The sequence below is a fragment of the Amblyomma americanum genome, chromosome 1 (assembly GCF_052857255.1).
Source record: "Amblyomma americanum isolate KBUSLIRL-KWMA chromosome 1, ASM5285725v1, whole genome shotgun sequence".
NCBI classification, from domain to species: Eukaryota; Metazoa; Arthropoda; class Arachnida; order Ixodida; family Ixodidae; genus Amblyomma; species Amblyomma americanum.
The window spans coordinates 352,297,506-352,316,517 of record NC_135497.1 but is presented as its reverse complement, the minus strand read 5'-3'; the positions used below and the strand labels follow the sequence as shown (position 1 = coordinate 352,316,517).

At 50.5% G+C, this 19,012-nt stretch overlaps 1 protein-coding gene across 1 annotated transcript; it reads left to right on the top strand.

Annotated features, from left to right (window-relative positions):
- The first annotated feature begins 4,930 nt into the window (after nucleotides 1-4,930).
- LOC144121642 (uncharacterized) lies at nucleotides 4,931-5,765 on the top strand. Its single transcript, XM_077654957.1, has 2 exons — nucleotides 4,931-5,059; nucleotides 5,121-5,765. The coding sequence occupies exons 1-2, from the start codon at nucleotides 4,931-4,933 to the stop codon at nucleotides 5,763-5,765; spliced, it is 774 nt and encodes a 257-aa protein (XP_077511083.1).
- The last annotated feature ends 13,247 nt before the right edge of the window (nucleotides 5,766-19,012 follow it).

Below are 19,012 nucleotides of genomic sequence, written 5' to 3'. Positions count from 1 at the left end.
TCGAGACGTAGCTAAACCGAGTAGACGTGTGAAAGCATGTGTTTAGCTTGGTTGGCTCATGGTTTTGCTCTCCTGGATGGGTTGGTTTTTGGCCTCGGATGCCGAGGCGTGCGGACGTGTATTGCGTGCGCTCCCCGGTTTTTCGATGTTCCTGGCGGATTTATGCTTGTGCTCAAGCCAACTTCGATTGGAATCATCAGCGGAAGTCGCCAGGATCACCTGGATACCGAAATTGCGGCAAGTGGATCTAATTTGCGGCTATTTTTCGACTTCGACGCGTCGTCCCGGCGGCTGCGTTCGACCTAGCGCCTCGCCGCCGACCCCTGGGGCTTAGCATGGCCGGATATTTTCGGCGAAAATGCAGGTTGTTGTTCAAGGGGAGGATATTTCTCCCGAAGAATTTTACGAAAAGGTCGGTTGGTTCACGATCAACACAAACCAGCAACGCGGCAGCCAAGATGGCGGCCGCGAGGGAGAAGGCCAAGGTGTCGGCTCGGACCGAGGAAGGAGACAAAATGGCGGCCACGTGAGCACCAAATCAATCAAGATGGCAGAGAGGAAGTTGGCGCTGCGCTCTTATGGAGGAAAAACGCTAAGGCGCCCGTGTGCTGTGCGATGTCAGTGCACGTTAAAGATCCCCAGGTGGTCGAAATTATTCCGGAGCTCTCCACTACGGCACCTATTCCTTTCTTCTTTCACTCCCTCCTTTATTCCTTCCCTTACGGTGCGGTTCAGGTGTCCAATGATATATGAGACAGATACTGCGCCGTTTCCTTTCCCCTAAAAAAACAATTATTATTATTGCTCCGTGGCGTCACAGCAACCACGCCTACCCACTGGCCTGCATAAGGTGATAATCAGACCGAGCGGAGGATTGAAAGCTCTATCCTTGGGTGGAGACGTGAAGATTATGAGATTGTGCGAGCCGCTGCGGGCGTGAATCTGAAGGAGGCTAAGAAAGACATTATTCAACTTAACACCAAGCCAAACACCATTTTCGTGGGCACCATGAGTGAAGAAAGAATGCATCGGTACCTGAAGATAAAAACACTTCAGGTTGATCAGAAAAAGTACGACGTAAACGACTACCTGTCATCCCCCGAGGGTAGTGGCAAAGGAGTTATTCACGGGATTCCGGTGGAACACACGCAAGCACAAATTCTGGACAACCTGGATTGTTCAAGGAACCCCAAAATCAGAGGGATCAGAAGAATTGGGAAGACATCGATCTCAGTTCTGTTACTCTTCGTCGATGAGAATGTGCCGTTTTGGATTTATTATGGAGGCGGGCTCCTCAAGTGCTTCCTCCACAAAAAGAAGTTTGAAGCGTGCAACGCATGCGGACACCTTGGGCACCGCTTTGATGTGTGTCCGGACCCGGACAACGTCAAGTGTCGTGGCTGCGGTACGGTGAAGCCACCGGATGGACACTTGTGCGATCCCAAATGTGCTGTTTGTGGAAATAGACATGAACTGGGAAACAAGAAGTGTCGCGAGATCTACCGGACTCCGTACGTCGTCAAGAAACGCCAGCGGGAGCGGAAGCTCCAAGAAGAGGAGGCGAAGAAAACACCCCCGCCTGGGCGGAAAAGCCGCTCAAGGAGCCGGGAGGGCTTTCGGAGCCGATCCGACTCCTTCCCTCGCCTCGATCTCCCGGGCTGTTCCAGCTCCAAGGGCTACTCCAGCTCCGGGGTCGCTCTGTCTCCAGAGGCCACTCCGACTCCAGGGCAAGATCATCGTCAAGGCCGAGGACTGAAGCCAACAGGCAAAGGGAGGTGAGCTGGGTAGATAAGGTCTCCCCAAAAAATACGGAGTCCGAGGAACTAGCCAAGTTGAGAATCATGGTAGGGAAACTCACTAAAAGAGTAGATGACCTCGAAAAGGATAACGCTATGCTAAAAAGGGAGAAGAAAGTAGCTAACGCAGTCAAAACAGCTAACACGATTAAAACCCACTCAACCGATGAAAGCACTGTGGAGATGCAGGTAGATGATACCCGCTCCCCACCTCTGAAAAGGAAACTGGGCGCGAACGCGTCGCAAGAGCCCACAATGGCAGATCCATGCAAGAAAATGGACGACTTCCAGGCGAGCTGGGAAGCAGAGTTCGCAGCACTCTTCCAAGCCATCCAGGCGCTATCGGAAGAAAGCCAGAAACACAGCTAGGGCCGAGTTGCTGAGCAATAATAACTGGCAGAGGGAAACAGAGCAGAAGGTACATGGTGGATCACAGACGGCTGCGACCCTAATACCACTGGGTGACAATCCACAATCCAATCATGGCCAGTCACAATATACACTCGATTTGGCAGTGTAATTTCCGCGGGCACCGTCGCAAAAGGGCGGTCCTACAGCAGCTCCTTCTTGGCAAAGACAATCCAGACGTAATCGCTTTACAAGAAACTGCGGGGATGGCAAAATTATCGGGCTACATATCATTTAGTACAGATGATGGAAGATCCGGGGTAACCACGCTGATCAGGAGAAACTTAGCAGTCGTTAAGCATGACACGGAGGTTATCAACGTAGACCACGTCCTTGTTGAACTTATTCCAGCAAAAAAGAAAGAAGGCAGCCTTTTTGTTCTTAATATCTATAGCAGCCCGAAACAGAGGAAGGCCCGATTTGGACCTCTTCTCCAAAAAACTCTGCGTATTGCCAAAAGGCAAGCTTTGGTAGTGGTGGGAGACTAACGCCCAACACGCTGCCTGGGGGTACACAAAGAAAGAGTTAAGGGAAGGGAACTCTGGCTGGATGCACAGCAAGAGGGGCGCACCTTAATGACCGACCCCCGAACCCCCACTAGAACGGAGAACAGTGTCAGCGTAGACTCCTCACCCGACCTCACCTTCGTCAAAAACGTGGGAGATGCAACCTGGGTTAATATCCAGGAAAACATAGGCAGCGATCACTTTATTCTCGAAACAGTGGTGAACGCAGGCCCTGCCAGGAGAAAAGGCAGAAACCAGCTAATTGTTGAATGGGGTGCCTTTCGCGAAATAAGAAGCGAGACAGAAGTGAGTGACATAACAGATATTGATGAATGGGCTAAGAAACTGGGACAGGACTTAAAGAACGCAACCAAGGAGATAACGGAGGACTCTGCACTGGAAATGGCGGACAGCCACCTCCTCCATATGTGGGAAGCTAAGCTCAGCATGGAAAAACGGCTCAGGAGGCAAAGGTGGAACCGCAATCTCAGGAGACGGATCGCTAGGCTCAATAAAAATATAGAAGATTACGCACTAAAACTAACCAGGCAGAACTGGTAGTCCACCTGCGATAGGATGGATGGAAATATAGGCCTAGCTAGGACATGTAATCTACTCCGCTACCTGCTGGATCCACAGGGCTGCAAAACAGCGCAGCGACAGAACCTTCAAAAAATTCTTCATTTGTACGAAGGTACGGAGGTAGATCTAATTGAGGAAATATAGGGGCGATACATAGGGGACACTAGCAAGGAACCGCTACCTAACTAGGAAGGCGTAGGCAACTCCAGCCTAGACGAACCCATCAGCGAAGCGGAGGTCCGGGCGGAGATTGCCAGGCTCAAAACCAAGTCAGCTTCAGGCCTGGATGGCGTTAGCAATAAAATGCTTCGCAATCTAGACGAAAACTCTATAACTGCATTAACTAACTTTATGCAGAAGTGCTGGGAAGAGCGTGGAAAACCGCTAAGGTGGTGATGATCCCAAAACCAGGCAAGAAACTCCAGATATAGAACTTGACCTATCTCTCTAACCTCTTGTGCAGGCAAGCTTTTGGAGCACGTTTTTCAAACGCGGCTCAATAACTACATGGAGGATAATGACCTCTATCCGCATTCGATAGTGGGCTTTAGGCCCAGGCTCTCCATCCAGGACGTGATGCTGCAATTAAAACACCAAACCATCGATGCGGAAGCCGGGGACGCAAAGGCAATCCTGGGGCTTGACCAAGCGAAGGCTTTTGATAACGTCACACATAAAGCCATTCTGGGGAACCTTCAGGACTTGGGAGTAGGCAAACGAATCTACAATTACATAAGGGACTTTTTGTCAGACCGAGAAGCACGAATCCAGATTGGAGAATGCAAATCGGATGAGATTAAATTAGGCACCAAAGGGACCCCACAGGGCTCTGTGCTCTCGCCCTTTCTTTTCAATGTGGCCATGATCAAATTCCCTGAAAGACTGGAGGCTATTGAAGGACTAAACCACAGCATGTACGCTGATGACAATCACGTTGTGGATAGCTAGGGGCAGCGATGCCCAAATAGAGGACACCCTCCAAAGGGCTATCCAGGAAGTTGAAGGTTACGTCGGACCTAGGGGACTTAAATGTTCACCGCAAAAATGGGAACTGCTTCTATACCAGCCGAAAGGCAGAGCCAGTAAGGAGGAAACGCAAATCTCCCTCACAGCTGGGAGGATCCCCATTCCAAAAGTGGACAAAATCAGAGTTCTGGGACTTCTGATTCAGGCCAACAGCTTTAATGGCGAAACAATAGAAACTAGACGGCTGCGCACAGCAGACCATGAGGCTCATCCGCAGGATTACCAACAGGCGGTCCGGGATGAGAGAAGCGAATCTGGTTAGGCTAGTCCGGGCCTTTGTTATAAGTAGAATAGCTTATGTTGCTCCCTTCCTCAGCTTTAGGTCCTTCGGGAAGAAGAAGATTGAGGGCATCATACGTAAAAGTATAAAACGTGCTGGGGCTTCCCGTCCGCACTGAAAATGAAAAGCTTTTAGCTCTAGGGCTCCACAACACTCTTGAGGAGATTATTGAAGCAGTGAGGATCTCGCAGTATGATAGCCTTGCGGGAAGCCCTGCGGTCAGGAAAATCCTAGCTAGGCTAGGCATTAACTATGAAGGGCAGGAAGGCATCAAAGTCGACCTGCCGCGAAGCGTGCGGAACCGACTCATAATCCCACCACTACCTAAAAACATGCACCCAATCCATCACAAGGAACGCAGAGAGAAACGGGCCGAGGCTCTTGAAAAGCGTTTCAAAAACTCGAAGGACGTGCTCTACGTTGATGCTGCAGACTATGGCAACGGCCGCATGGCCCTAGCTGTAGCGAGCGCTGAAAACTAGATTGTTAGCCAGTGGCACTGTTCCAACGGATTGCTCACAGATTGGAGAACAATCTGCCATAGCACTTGAAGTTGCAAGTACTTCAGCCAAAATTATAGTCGGCGCTTCTGAGGTTGCGGTGATGAACTTTGCCAGAAGCAGAATTTCTCCCGAGGCAAACAGAATCCTGCAGACCTGCAGAGATAGCAGAAAATTTGAAATAATCTGGGCACCTGCGCACGCCTTCCTCGCTGGGAACAAGGCGGCCCACGAATTAGCTCGAGGACTTACTTTACGAGCTGGTGGGCTAGCCGAAGGCTTCACGGGGCGGGACCGCTTATTGTGTTACAGAGAGATCACGCAACACTACAGACTAGGACGGGTTAAATATCCTCCGGCTGATATATCCTTAAACAAGAGCGAATCCTCCACTTGGCGTCGCCTGCAAACCAACTCGTTTCCAAGCCCGGTGTCGTGCAGCCTCTACTACCCGGGTCAGTACTCCAGCCAGTGTAAGCTATGTAAAGCCAGGGCTGATCGTAATCACATTCTGTGGGAATGCCCACAGGCTCCCTCTGAGGGAAGCATAAAGTCTTTAGAACAATGGGAGACCTTATTACTCGGCTCCGATCCGGAGATTCAACTGAAGACCGTCCGACTGGCCGAAACCGCCGCTAGGGTCCAAGGACTCCTGGCCGTCGTCTAGGTGGGAAGGCTTAAAGCCTTCCCTACATCTGCCTTCCCTACATCTGTTGGACAAATAAAGTTTTACAATCCAATCCAATCCTGGATGGGTTTTGCTTTGCTGGGATATTGGACTCAGGTTAAGCTCTGATCGAGGTTAAGCTGATCAGATCTGTTCGCGCCGCAGATGGACGTTGATGAAGACGACGACGTGCAGTGCACAGCACGAGTGTGCGTGGCTTTTTGACGCGAGGTGTGATTGGTTGCGGCGATAGCATAGCGCTCTCGTGCAGTGGCGAGCGAAGCTGATCTGTTCGCCCGCCGCGGGTTCATCACCCAGTCGCAGCAATACTTACATTTTCTTTTTTCATGCGCCAAGGTTGACACTCAAAATCAAGCTCCGCGCAAACTCGGTCAGCCGATTAGACTTCGTCAAGTAGTGAATTCCCAAGCCGCGCAGGCGATCGGGCCACACTTGGGAATGACTCGTTTCACTCTGGTGATAAAAATTTCCCAATATATTTCCAATATTGGGCCGATTAGTTGTGCTCCTGGGTGTCACTGCTTCGCGCACTTTTGTGTGCTCTCCCAGACACCCTTAGAGCGTGTGGGTGTAGCGGTCTTGGTCACAAAGGAGATTCCCTCGACCCAACGTGGCAAGCTCAGCCAGAGACCAGCTACCAAGTGACAAGGGTGTTGGTCGTTTGGTGTCCAGCTTTCGCCGGTCGCAAGTTAGTCAATGGGTCGGAGCCAAAGGTTCACAAACCAAAACAAAGTTTATACAGCAGAGAGACGATACAGAGGATTTCAGAATCACTCGTACGAGCCCATAGAAAGTGGTTTACAAATACAGTGCAACTCATGCAAAGTAACAATGAAGAGAGATTACAATTCAACGAAATCCCTGCACCTAAAGTGCACTAGCACACAGAGAGACAAACAAACAAAACACAATTTGTTCCCCGGGCACTGCGACAGTCGACGACCTGAGGAGCACGACGGGGCTGATCCGCGGACTGGCGCACGTTGCTTCGCTGGTCCGTGGTGGGTCGAGTGGTGTTCTCCCGGGAGTAGAGCGGGCGCGCATGTCAGAAGCTTAACGGCGGCTCGGGCTGACCGACAGCGGTTAATGAACTTGAGCAAGGTTTGTTGCTGGGCGAGTTGGTTGGGGTACATCTTGAGAACACAGCGCTTGCAGACAAAGGACCAGAACAAGAAGAACACACACCTGCGCTATCAACGAGACAAGATGGCACGGATCAGCGCAGGTGTGTGTTCTTCTTGTTCTGGTCCTTTGTCTGCAAGCGCTGTGTTCTCAAGCGGTTAATGCCCTCATTTATAGGTGCGGTCCGCGTCTGTTCGTTCTTTGCCTCAAGGCAGGCGCGCACATACATGCGGTATCAACTGCACAATTTCCTTCACATTCTCCCGCCGGGCGCGCGACCCCGTTGGTCGAGCGCGGAAACCGCCTTCCAGAAAACTCTGGGTCCTTCTCGCGATGCGAAGACGCCGGCGCGAGAGCGAAGGACATGGGGTATCACTTTAGCGCGGTCAGGGTTACGCCTCGGCAATGAGTAGAAACTAATAGGACATTGCATTCGGTCCACTCGCAGCCGCGCTGTGAGCTTTGTAGTATAGTCTACTTTTTACGCCCCTACCTTGAGGTAATAAGGGCAGACAGGACAAGGACGACTGAAAATTTTAATAACGGTCGCCCAGACAGGCGGCAGTCTCAGCTTAGTGTGCGCCGGATGTTCCCTCTCAAGACACTTGACTACATGCCTCAGGCTATAGCGCCCGCATGCATGCCGGTAGTGTTCGGTTTCGGCACCGGCCTCGACCGGCGGCCAACGTTCTTCTTGAACCCTTTCCCTTCGAGCAAAGTGTGCAGTCTGTGCGGTCTCGTCCCTGCTTTGGCGGCAGAGTTGCCATGCCGGCACTCCCTATGCCAGCCCTTCTACGATGGCGCCGCATCTAAGCGCAGCCACTGCCCACTGCACAAAGAGCCTTTCCAGGAGGGAGACGTGGCGTGGACAACCATCCACAGGGGCAACTTTCTCGGCCGAAAGGTACGCTGCTGGAACGCTGAGCACGGCTGCGATGCCGAGTGCGTGGCATCCGCAGTGTTGGAGCACTTCGCCAACACCTGCCACTTCCACGCCCTGACCTCCCCCATGTGCACCGAGATGGTCCTGCACCAGGTCATTGAGGAACATCTGGACCGCGATTGTGTACCGTCCCGCGCACGCGAGCTAGACGATAACTTTGCCAACGTCGCCATGCAAGTAAAAGAAGCGTTAGGAAAAATACAGGAAGAAAATGCTGCCCTGCGCATAAAGCTGGATTCATTCGAGCAGTGTCTGCGCCCTGAGACTAAAAGCACCGTAGAACCTCAGTCCACGACTATCGCCAGTGCAGTGACAGACGCTCTAGAAAACAAGATTTCGGGACTCAAGACCCTGGCCGAGACGGAATTAGCTGAACACAGGCGCGAATTAGCATCGGAAATCAGGGACGCACTGGCTGGAAATGAGAGGGCCACGAAAGAGGTAGTCAGGCGGGAGTGTGAGCGGACAGCGTTTTGTATGAAGGACAGGGTCGTAGAGGCCTTGTATGAAGATCGCACGCTGGGAGATGCCGGATCTTCAGCTTCGGCGGCGTCTGCTGGAAAACAGGCTACGTCAGTAGACGACGAGGCCAAAGCTGTGGAACAGCTGGCCATCGCTTCCCGGAACATCGGTGGTGACTTCCTCGCCAAGTCAGTTCCTTTCGAATGAACCATAGATGACTGGCATGAATTTCTCGCCCAAGCACGTTCTTCGCCATACAGCACCAGCAGCGATGGCCAGCTTAGCTACCACTATGGATACCTTATAGTTCCGTGCCTTTGCTTTGACGGCCTCTGTGTTTGGCTTCGTATTTACATACTCGAGGGCTTGATCGACAAATTCGTGAATTGGCCCACGGATAAGAAGGTTAGGCTAGTTCTCATCGATCCTAGCTACTGCACGAGACAATTAACTGTAAGGAGCGCAATTCGACCAGTCGGAAAATATGTCGTTCCAAATTTGGGTAAGGAAGTTGTGTTTGCGGGATACGTGGATCCTGTATACATCGGGGCATTGAGGGAACACGGATTATCCGGAAGCAGCAATCTCTACCTTCGGCTGGAATTGGAACCGTAGCTTAGTGTTCTGTTGTTGAGGTTCTGTTCGGGGCATCTTACTATGTTGATCCGATATCTTGATTTGCTGTGCGGCGTAAGCCTGGGTATACGGATTTTGTTGTGTGTGACCCATTGATAACGTGTTTTATTCTTTCATGCACTTTGAACATGGAAGAATGTTAGCCAAAATGTAAAGGTGTTATTTTCATTCTTGATTTATTTTCTTTTTTGTATCCTGCACATTGTTCGAGAAAGCTTACGCTATTCACGCTGTTATCTCAGCACGGGGACAGCGTTCTTCCACTGAAATCGAGGTGGCTCTAATCGCATGACATATGATGAGAACAAAGTGTAGGAGCGCTGCATGGCCGCAGAACTGCTCTGTGTGCTCCCAAGAGAATCAGTGTTGCGCAGTGGTGGGCCACGTTGTTCTGTGAAACGTGCAAGCGATGAGAAAAACACCAGGAGGAGCTCTTTCTTGGCGCAGTGATTGAAGGGGAAGCTTCTAATCCTTCGGCCCATCGTGAGCTTGGGTCCGCAAATATAAGCATGCGGTCTTGCGCCGTCTATTGGAACATACGTAACCGCTCTCCTTGTTCTTTGCATTACGCGGAATACAAGGCCTTCTTATAAACCCGAAACATCCTCCTCTTATAACAGCACTGGGAGTTGGGCTGGTTGCACACAGTTCACAAAGAAATTTTTACAGTCACTCAAAACATGAAATGAGTGAAAAGGGAGTAGGCCGTTTTCTGGCACACTCCATTTAAGGGGCAGGGTACGCTAACCATGTCCTGGGGTATATTTTTGTCACCAAAAATACCAACTTCTAGAGGTTTGGAACGGAAACAAATTGCTTCTTTAAAAAAACAAGCGAATTTCTAGCACTTACGAAGATTTTAACCGAGAGGTTTCAATCGCCTGTATTTGCAAGCCTAAGGGCCTCTGCCGCTGCCCTTGTATGCCTCCTTCCTTTGACAACTGCATCAAGTTACCGTGCATTGGAGTGGGAATATACTAGCGTTGCGACGAGTAAGCATTCTGTTAATTTAATGACCGAATTCTCCTACGGAGCTTCGGCAAAATACCCTGCCCCTAAATGTGAGCGCACTAGAAGACAGCTTACTCTGTTTTTACACCTACATCGGCTTATTCGTGTTTAGATTGTTGGAGCTGTATATGGCACATCTTTGGGGTTACCGACAGGGGCGTATTTATGGGAGTAAAGGGAGCCCCCCACCCCAGCTAGGCTGCACGCCATTATCTGAACGAAAAAAAGTCCAAGAAATACACGGTTCAAATGCGAACAGTATTTCCAAGAGTAACACATGAATCAGCCCCTGGTTACCGACTCGTATCACTGTCCACGAAAAGCCTTGTCTCATTGTGACGTGAGCACCACGCCAACACGCTTTTTCGGCTGTCGTTCCATGCGGATGAGTGAAATACGGCGAGGGGTGGGTGGGCAGCAGCAGGAAGCAGAGGGGAACCCTGAAGAAAAGCTGTACGGGAGTGCGAGCTTATGTGACTCTGATCCTTCAGCTTGATCCTAATGCGGCCGACGCTGGTCGATTAAAAAATTGCAGGATAATCCGTGCTACACCTATATTACCCCACTGCAGGAATGCATGCCTACTGTTCATTGTTTTGATCTCATCCACACGCAAGCAACAACACAAGAAAGATTGTCAGCGTAGAAATCTTTATGCACTTGTATCGTTATCAAGGTGGGACTACTTTTAGCGCAACACACGAAGGGGACAATACAGGCGCGCTAACTCACAACTCTTTATTCACAAAGAACGCGCGTGCAAATATACAGTCATGAAGTCATCCATCATATCAAAATCTTCACAATATTACGCACGACTCCACGAGAAATGATTTTTCGTTTCAAACGCACTGAAGTGTCGCTCATACACGTATCAGCCTTTTATTCTGATAAACGCTACCAGTAGTTACCGTGCCACAGTGTGACGACTTCTGCCTAGAATCTTTGTATTGGTCAACTTTGGTTTGCATTTACAATTTTTGCACTTCTTTGGATGTTACGTCGCTTGTAAGCATTCAGCGATGACGTAGGGTGTACGATATGTCCGCTTGGAATTATCGCCTGTTATCGGCGGCTCGGCGCAAGCATCTTTTTGGTACGCCAGCACTAATACCCCCAATCTCAGATTTCACCGACGCTTGTCTGACCGAAACCTTGAGTTTTTTCGGTAAGAGAAACCTGGGTCGCGCAAACCTCACAGGTGGCAGCACCTGCCATCGCAGGGCTGAAGCGCATCGCTTAACAGCTGCACCACTGCGCCAGCAGTGGTGCAAGGACTACTAGCGATCTATGAATGAAAAGTGGAGAGTGACCAATTCCACATACATGGGCATCAGCCCATTAATGCCAGCGCGTCACATCCTTAAGGCGGAACTTAAGTCCGATTTCGCCCATCTTTGTCTGAGGCGAATGCTTGACCTTGATAACCGAGCCTGGAACCTAAATCGAAGTGAAAGCCAAAGTTCTAGCAGACTTAATTCGCATTTGGCCTAATCCCACTAAATCATCCACCATTTTTTTAAAGTTCATTTTCTTTCCAATGCTGTCACGCGCACTAGGTGAGGTAGACCTGGAGGATTCAAAGAGCCAGTACGCTATTGCAGACACAAGCACATTTACAGCCATTTTGTGCACCCGACGAGCCAACCAGACCCACAAAAAATCGCTCACGCGAAAGAACGAACGCGGGCACTGTCCCCCAGTGTAGAAAGACACGTGATCGCGTAGTAAAAGAGCACGTACGAGGGAGTTGAGGAACGGGTGCTCGAACGCAACGGAGTGCGCATCACAAGAAGACACTGCGCATTTTAAACGGATGTAAAGGCACAGTGCTGTCTGTCACGGATCTCCCCGGAGAACACTAGGACCGAAAGAATGGACTAGGTGACAGGTGTACCCACACAAATGCACATTTAATACACCCTACCTGACACACACACTAGCACACAAAACTAACACAAAACACAAAGATAAAAAATACACACGACACGGGCACACTGCTACCAGCGTCTACTACTAGCGTTCTACTGTTAGCGGTCGGCGTTCGTGCTCACGGTTGGTTCGGTACGGCTGCGGCGTTGTATGGATCCAGTAGTCGGCGTCGAGTAGGCTTTCGACATGCTGCGGCTGGCGTCGCTGGCGGCGTCGTACAAGCTCCCGGTCCAACCGCCCTTGGAGCTGATGCCGGTGCTGTTGGCGTTGGGGGCACCACCCGGATGGGTGGCAACAGGGCCGGAGACATCCTTTACCGTAGCAGGTGGTAGCGTCCTCAGTTAACTCCCCGTAACGGGCTCAGGAACGGCAGGGTGTCCACGATGCGAAGCCGTAGAACGCGAGCTCACCGGAGCAGTGGCCGGCGTCGCTCTCTTCCAGCCGAAGCATCCATGACCCGCCGCAGCCTCTGCATCTCCGTTCTTCCCCACCGTGCCTCGCTCTCCCTCGCCCTTTTATAGCCTTCGGGATCGTCCACGTAATCCTTGTCGTCTTCTCCTTCTTCTCTTCTCCACCAATCATCTCTCTCCACCTCACCGAATGCTTCTCCACCAGTCATCTCTCTCCATCTCACCGAATGCTTCTTCATCTTCTTTATTCTTCGGTTAAACCACGCCGTCTTCTTCACACCTCTTTCCTTCATAATTTTATTCTAGACTCATTAGTATATGTGACACTGTCAAGGAATATTTTTAGTTATCTCGTGAAGATAGTGTGCAATCATAAGAGGACAGAGTATATCTCGTATAAGTTCTCTTCTATATAAATCCCTGCTATCCCCGTTGTACTTCGCTGCATACGAAATTAGCCCGTTTATAGCTGCGCTGTTGTGGTTCGTGCAGCATGAAATGGATGCGAACTATTACATGAGGAAGGCCGGGGGTGAGGGCCGGGGGTGAGGGGGGGGTCAACACGAACCCATGCAAAACATCTACCACTGTTGTGATTCCCATTGATTGAAAACGCACCTTCAAGCCTTGAAAAACCGGTGCTCAGGGCTACCCCATGATGACGCCCCGGCCCCTTTCCTACCTCGAGCCCGATAGCGATTGTAGCGCCATCTCGGTTGTTTGTAAACATTCAGGAATTCTACAGCTGTTAAAAGTAGAAACACTTGTCTCCACTAAGAGGTCATCTCAACGCGAAGTCAATGTATTATCTTTATGACCGTCAAATTATACGTATGAAAATTTTAGCGACGAAAGACAATGAATTAGAGCCACACTTCAAAGCATGAAACGAGTAGCATTTATACTAAGCTAAGGCCTCCGAGATCGGGTCTCAAGACAAGGTTTGCTGAACTGACCTGACGCCGGTGACGCCAGCTATAGTCGGATACAACTCAAGAACGAAGCGACAGACGCCCGTCAAAGGAGACCCTCGAGGCAATGGCGTTGACCGGTTTTTCATGACGCCACAGTTAATCCGATTTGGCCGTGGTTATTTCCCATCCTTCTGCCACCATCTGCTATTTCACGCTGGCAGCTTAGAAGTAAACGGTCAAGGGGAGAATCGGTCGACACCATTGGCCGGAGTGACTCCTCTGAGGGGCATCTGTCGCTTTGTTATTGAGTTGCATCCGAGTATAGTTCAAGAGTAACGTTGCCTGTCGCCATGGCACAAGGTATTTTCGTTTGCTCAAGATGGCATCAAAGCCCCATTTTTCCTAGCATTTCACCCTGTTTAAGCCGAGCAGCAGGCCAGGGAAAGCTTGTACCCTTTGTATCACCGCTCGGTACCCAGCGACACTGGAGATCGAACCTCACACCTCCTGCATGCGAGGCGGATGCTCAACCTCGCGACTGTACACTTGTAGCAACGGTTTTCACCTCGACTAGCTCCACCACAGATCCTTCCTTAGGCTTTATCGTGGAGCACATCTTTCCTAATCAAGTACAACTGGTAGCGTTGTTTCATGAAACTGTGGACAAATTTTTAGGCATGAAAAATTTCTCTTAGCTCACGAGACGTTGCCTGGCAGAGCGCGGGGTATTTCGCCACTGCTGCAGCGGATGCGTCGCTTTTATCGTCGTAGAGGTTTAACCCTAGACAGCCGTCAGAAATGCACAAGGTAATGAACAAAGTTCATCAGAAGAACTCAATATGGCGGTGCTCTAGTACTGCCTTGTACAATTGAAGCCTGGACCACGGAAGGTTCCCGCTGGAACACCGGAACTAAACAGACGCTACTCGCCCATCCCTACCGAACGCCATTTTTGAACTCCATTCGAGCGTCATCCACAGGAATAACAACTACACGTTTAATGTAGTGGCATTTCGAAAACGTTTCCGGTCATTCGCAGCTCTCACTTTTCAAACAAACATATATGTAATCAACTTACCATCCCACCGGCTTACTCCGCTCTCCACGCAGTTTACATCAACAAGCGCCTTCTTCCGTTGCAATGTCCTAAGATAAAGCATTGTTCTCCTCAATGCAATTTCGATTCCCAAGTTCGCGCTGTTTCTTGATTTCCGCAGCACACACCAGGTGTCACCAGCTGTTCCGTGTTCGTTTTCGAGACAGATTGACGAAAAGAATTCTGCTTAGGGAGTAGCTGTGGCCAGCGAGGCAGGTGAAAACGACCTACAGAAGAACGTCGCGTTTCTCATCTTCTCACAAGCGTTTGCGGGTCGGTAGGCTGGAAACGCTGATTGATTGGTAAAAAAAATGTGACGTCACGTTTGTAACGTCATGGTCACTTGACGTTTAATGACGTCATGTCCGGTTGGAGACAGACACGTTTTCTCACAAGCGTTTGCGGGTCGCTAGGCTGGAAACGCTGATTGGTTTTAAAAATGTGACGTCACCCGTGACGTCACGTTTGAACGTCATGGTCACGTGACTTCTAATGACGTCATGTCCGGTTGGGGACACATTTTCTTTAGGTTTTTCTCGGAATTTAAAGGGGGCCTTCGACAACGTCAGCCACAACGCCATCATGGAGGGAATCAATAACACCAACTGCGGAAGAAGAGTCCATAATTATGTCAGGGCCTTCTTAAGCGATAGAACTGCGACAGTCGGGCTTGGAGACCTTAGAAGCGACCCTTTCGGCACACCATGCAAGGGAACTCCCCAGGGATCGGTCATCTCACCGATATTATTCAACGTTGCGATGATCGGGCGTGCGCGGCAACTCGAGAGGATACCAGGGATAAAACACGCAATGTATGCCGACGATGTCACGGTATGGGTCACCCAGGGCTCTCTGGGGGAGAAGGAGGACAGACTACAGGAAGCAGCCACGTGCGTGGAGAAGTACACCAGAGAAAGAGGCCTCAGATGCTCAACCGAGAAATCGGAGCTGCTGAGAGTCGGAAGACATCCCACTAAAGCGGAGCTGGAAGTCTACCTGGAAGGGCAGAGGATCCCAGAGAAAGACATGATAAGGGTGCTAGGTATGTGGCTGCAAAGAAGCAGGAAATGCAGCCACACCATCAGCCTAATAAGTAAAGCAGCAGAGCAGGTAGGAAGAATGATCAGCAGAGTCTCGCATAGGCGGTACGGCATGAAAGAGGAAGACACGCTCAGACTCGTGAGCAGCCTGATAGTCAGCCGAGTCACCTATTCACTGCCCTACCAGATACCAACCAAAGCCGACATGGAACAGATAGATGTAATATTAAGGAAGGCATATAAGACCGCCCTGCATCTACCTAGGAACACACCGAAAGAGAAACTACTCCAGCTAGGGATCAGTAACACCTTCCAAGAGCTGAGGGAGGCCCAAATCAGGGCACAGTATACGAGACACCGAAGCACGCCAACAGGCCGGGAACTGCTGAAAAGAATATGGGTGGAAACACAAGAGCGCCTTGACAGGTACAGGGACGTCCCGGATGGAATTAGAAAAGCCATTCGGGTCGCACCCGTGCCTAGGAACATGGATCCGAACCTGCACGAAGGAAGACGGAAAGCAAGAGCCGAGTATATCGAGCGTGGCTTAGCCAATCTGGAAAACACGGTCTTCACGGACGCGGCGCTGTACCTGTTGGATAGGAAGCGCATGGCCGCGGCTGTAGTAGTCGACCACCAGGGAGAACTGATCACCTGTGCAGCGGCAGAGGCTGCGGACGCAACAGAAGCCGAGGAGGTTGCCATAGCTCTAGCGGTCGCTTGCGGCTCCCAGGGAAACAAATCTCTTAACATACTTACAGACTCGAAAGAGGCATGTAGAAACTACACTAGGGGAAGGATAGGTGCCGCAGCCATGAACATACTCAGAAAAGCGCGCGTCTCAGACACAAAACACATACACAGCCTGGTTTGGATACCCGGACATGCAGGTATTAAGGGAAATGAAAGAGCGGACGGCCATGCTCGAGCAATGAGTTTCCGAGCGGGATTACCGGACGACTTTTGCACCCGAGCCTGCGACGGGGGGTATGCAGAGCACCTGGCCCTATACAGGGGCTTAAGGTATAAATATCCTCCGCCACACAAGGCACTAACAAAGGAAGAGGCTACCGGGTGGCGCAGACTGCAGACGGGTATTTTTCCAAATTTACACATACTAAACAAGATGTTTCCGACACAATACAGAGCCACATGCCCGTGGTGCGGGGCGGTACCAACGCTGTACCACATCACATGGGAGTGTGAGCGAAACATAAAATTCCCCCAACACAAACACACAAGTGCGGAGCAATGGGAGAGCCGGCTCGTCAGCAGCGAGCTCACGGTCCAAAGGACCCTGGTGCAGCACGCTTACGAGGCAGCGCGGCTCAGCGGAGCCCTGGAATGAGGGCCCGACCTTGCGAAGACGGGATCCGGGATCGCCTGATATGAAGACGACGCGGATCCTGCTGCCACCGAACTACGCAAATGTTCAATAAAAGTTTTTCACTCACTCACTCGGAATTCCCCACGTTTTCCAACGCGCGCAGGATAAAAAAAAGCGCATCTTGCACGTGTGCACGTGCCTCTAGTTAAGCTAAGTGCGCCGCTGATTCCGCATCGACTATTCCTGCCGAAGAGGCTCCAGAGAAGTCTGCCCTGTCTGCGTTTGATTCTGTTTATTTGTTTACTCGTCTTGGCCAGCGGCACGCGAGTACATGCATCTATAATTCTTATCTGTTCCGCGAATCCGCCACCGTCTGTTACTGTACTAGCCGCCGCTCTGCCTTGAGGGCGTCTATTCTCCCCTCCTGCACCTCGTTTGCCTTTTTTTATTTCTTTTTTTTTCTGCCCGTTCACCGCGGCTGCTCCGTGGACAGGGGCGACAATAATAATAATAATAATTGGTTTTGGGGGAAAGGAAATGGCGCAGTATCTGTCTCATATATCGTTGGACACCTGAACCGTGTGTACTGTGCGATGTCAGTGCACGTTAAAGATCCCCAGGTGGTCTAAACTATTCCGGAGCCCTCCACTACGGCACCTCCTTCTTCCTTTCTTCTTTCACTACCTCCTTTATCCCTTCCCTTACGGCGCGGTTCAGGGGGGCGACAGCGCGTTTTTCTTTTTCTCTTTACTTCTCTTTCTCCTTTGAAAAACGCTCTCCTTCGAGCAAACAAACAGATCACACAAGAGACAAACAGCGAGCGGCCAGACTCCTCTCTTCGACTGAGGGAAAGGACGAGGGTGGTTAAAGGAACAGACGAAAAAAAAAAGGGGGGGGGGAATAGAAAGCAGAGGTTAGAGACAGCGGGCGCGGAGAGGGGTGAATTGTCCGCATGGGAAATAGGGGGGGGGGGGTGGGGGGGGGGGGGGGGGGCTCCGACAAGAATTATTATGGGGGGGAAGCTTCCTTCGGCGGAAGCGAGAGGTTCGAACACGAGGAATGAAAATATAATAAACAAGAAAACAGCAACAAAAGAACAAAGAAACGGAAAACTACACTGCGCGCATATGCCTCAGAGCGCGATGCGCTCCCCACGGGTGCGGCTGTTAACAGTTAAAATGTAAGTTACGGCGGTGTTTTGGCCGGCCAAACGCACAGCAGAAACCCGATCCAGCAGCCGGGCGCTGCAAAGCGCAAATGTCTCCGCGCTGCCTCGCGTCAGAAGAACGCCTCCGCCCCGCGTTCCGTCGCGGAGACAAAAAGAAGGCTCCTTCCTAGAAACTGAGAGAGGAGAGTAACAAAAAGAAAATGGAGAACGAAGGCGCCAAATCGCCCAAGTGTCCGTTATTGCAATGGAAAATGGAAAAGGCAGACAGAGGACATCCTTGCTTAAGCCCCCGCTGTATGTCTATAGGCCCCGACAATAATAATAATAATAATTGGTTTTTGGAGAAAGGAAATGGCGCAGTATCTGTCTCATATATCGTTGGACACCTGAACCGCGCCGTAAGAGAAGGAATAAGGAAGGGAGTGAAAGAAGAAAGGAAGAAGGAGGTGCCGTAGTGGAGGGCTCCGGAATATTTTCGACTACCTGGGGATCTTTAACAGATATAGACTATCGAATTTCAGTTGCAGGGGTTTCTGTGGCAGCTGGACTACCTGGCTCATATGGAGAAAAAAAACGTAGCACCGGGAAAAAGGCATCAACCGCGGATGTAACAGCGGAGGTCTACCGGATGTTTGTTTTAAAAAGGGAAAAATCAATCCTGCCTCTTTTCATTGCGAGGGCTAGAAGCGCCAGCTGCGGAATTTTATCTCGTATCGATATCGCCGTTTCGCTGTGCCGCATGCAAGCACCATGATCAGTGCGTTTTGTGGTAAAACCTTTTATGCGCAATCCTTCCTCAAACACACGCTCACACAATGAACTCTCGTTGTTTCGTGCTCGCTTTTATAGCTCAAACTTTCGGTCAATCTATTGGAACTGAATTAAGAGCGCCAAGATAGTGGACGCGTGTGTGCGGCGGTGGTTTTGTAGCCGTGCTCCCTTTGAGCAGTCTTATATATAAATTTGTCGCTATAATAGACTTTTGAGATTTGCGGCAAGTCTTTTGAAGATGAAGACAATATATCCAACGCTCATTACGTTTAGGGACAAATTATGCGTGCGCCATGGATGGGAAATATATATATGGCCACGTACCAATGATCAGGCATTCGACGTCTCGATACTTGAAACTATTAAGCGACCGAAAATTTGTTCAAACTATGCT

Coding starts and splice junctions, on each gene's coding strand:
- LOC144121642 (XM_077654957.1), top strand. CDS start 4,931: ATGCACCCAATCCATCACAAGGAACGCAGAGAGAAACGGGCCGAGGCT. Junction 5,060..5,120: donor ACGGCCGCATGGCCCTAGCT/GTAGCGAGCGCT, acceptor GATTGCTCACAG/ATTGGAGAACAATCTGCCAT.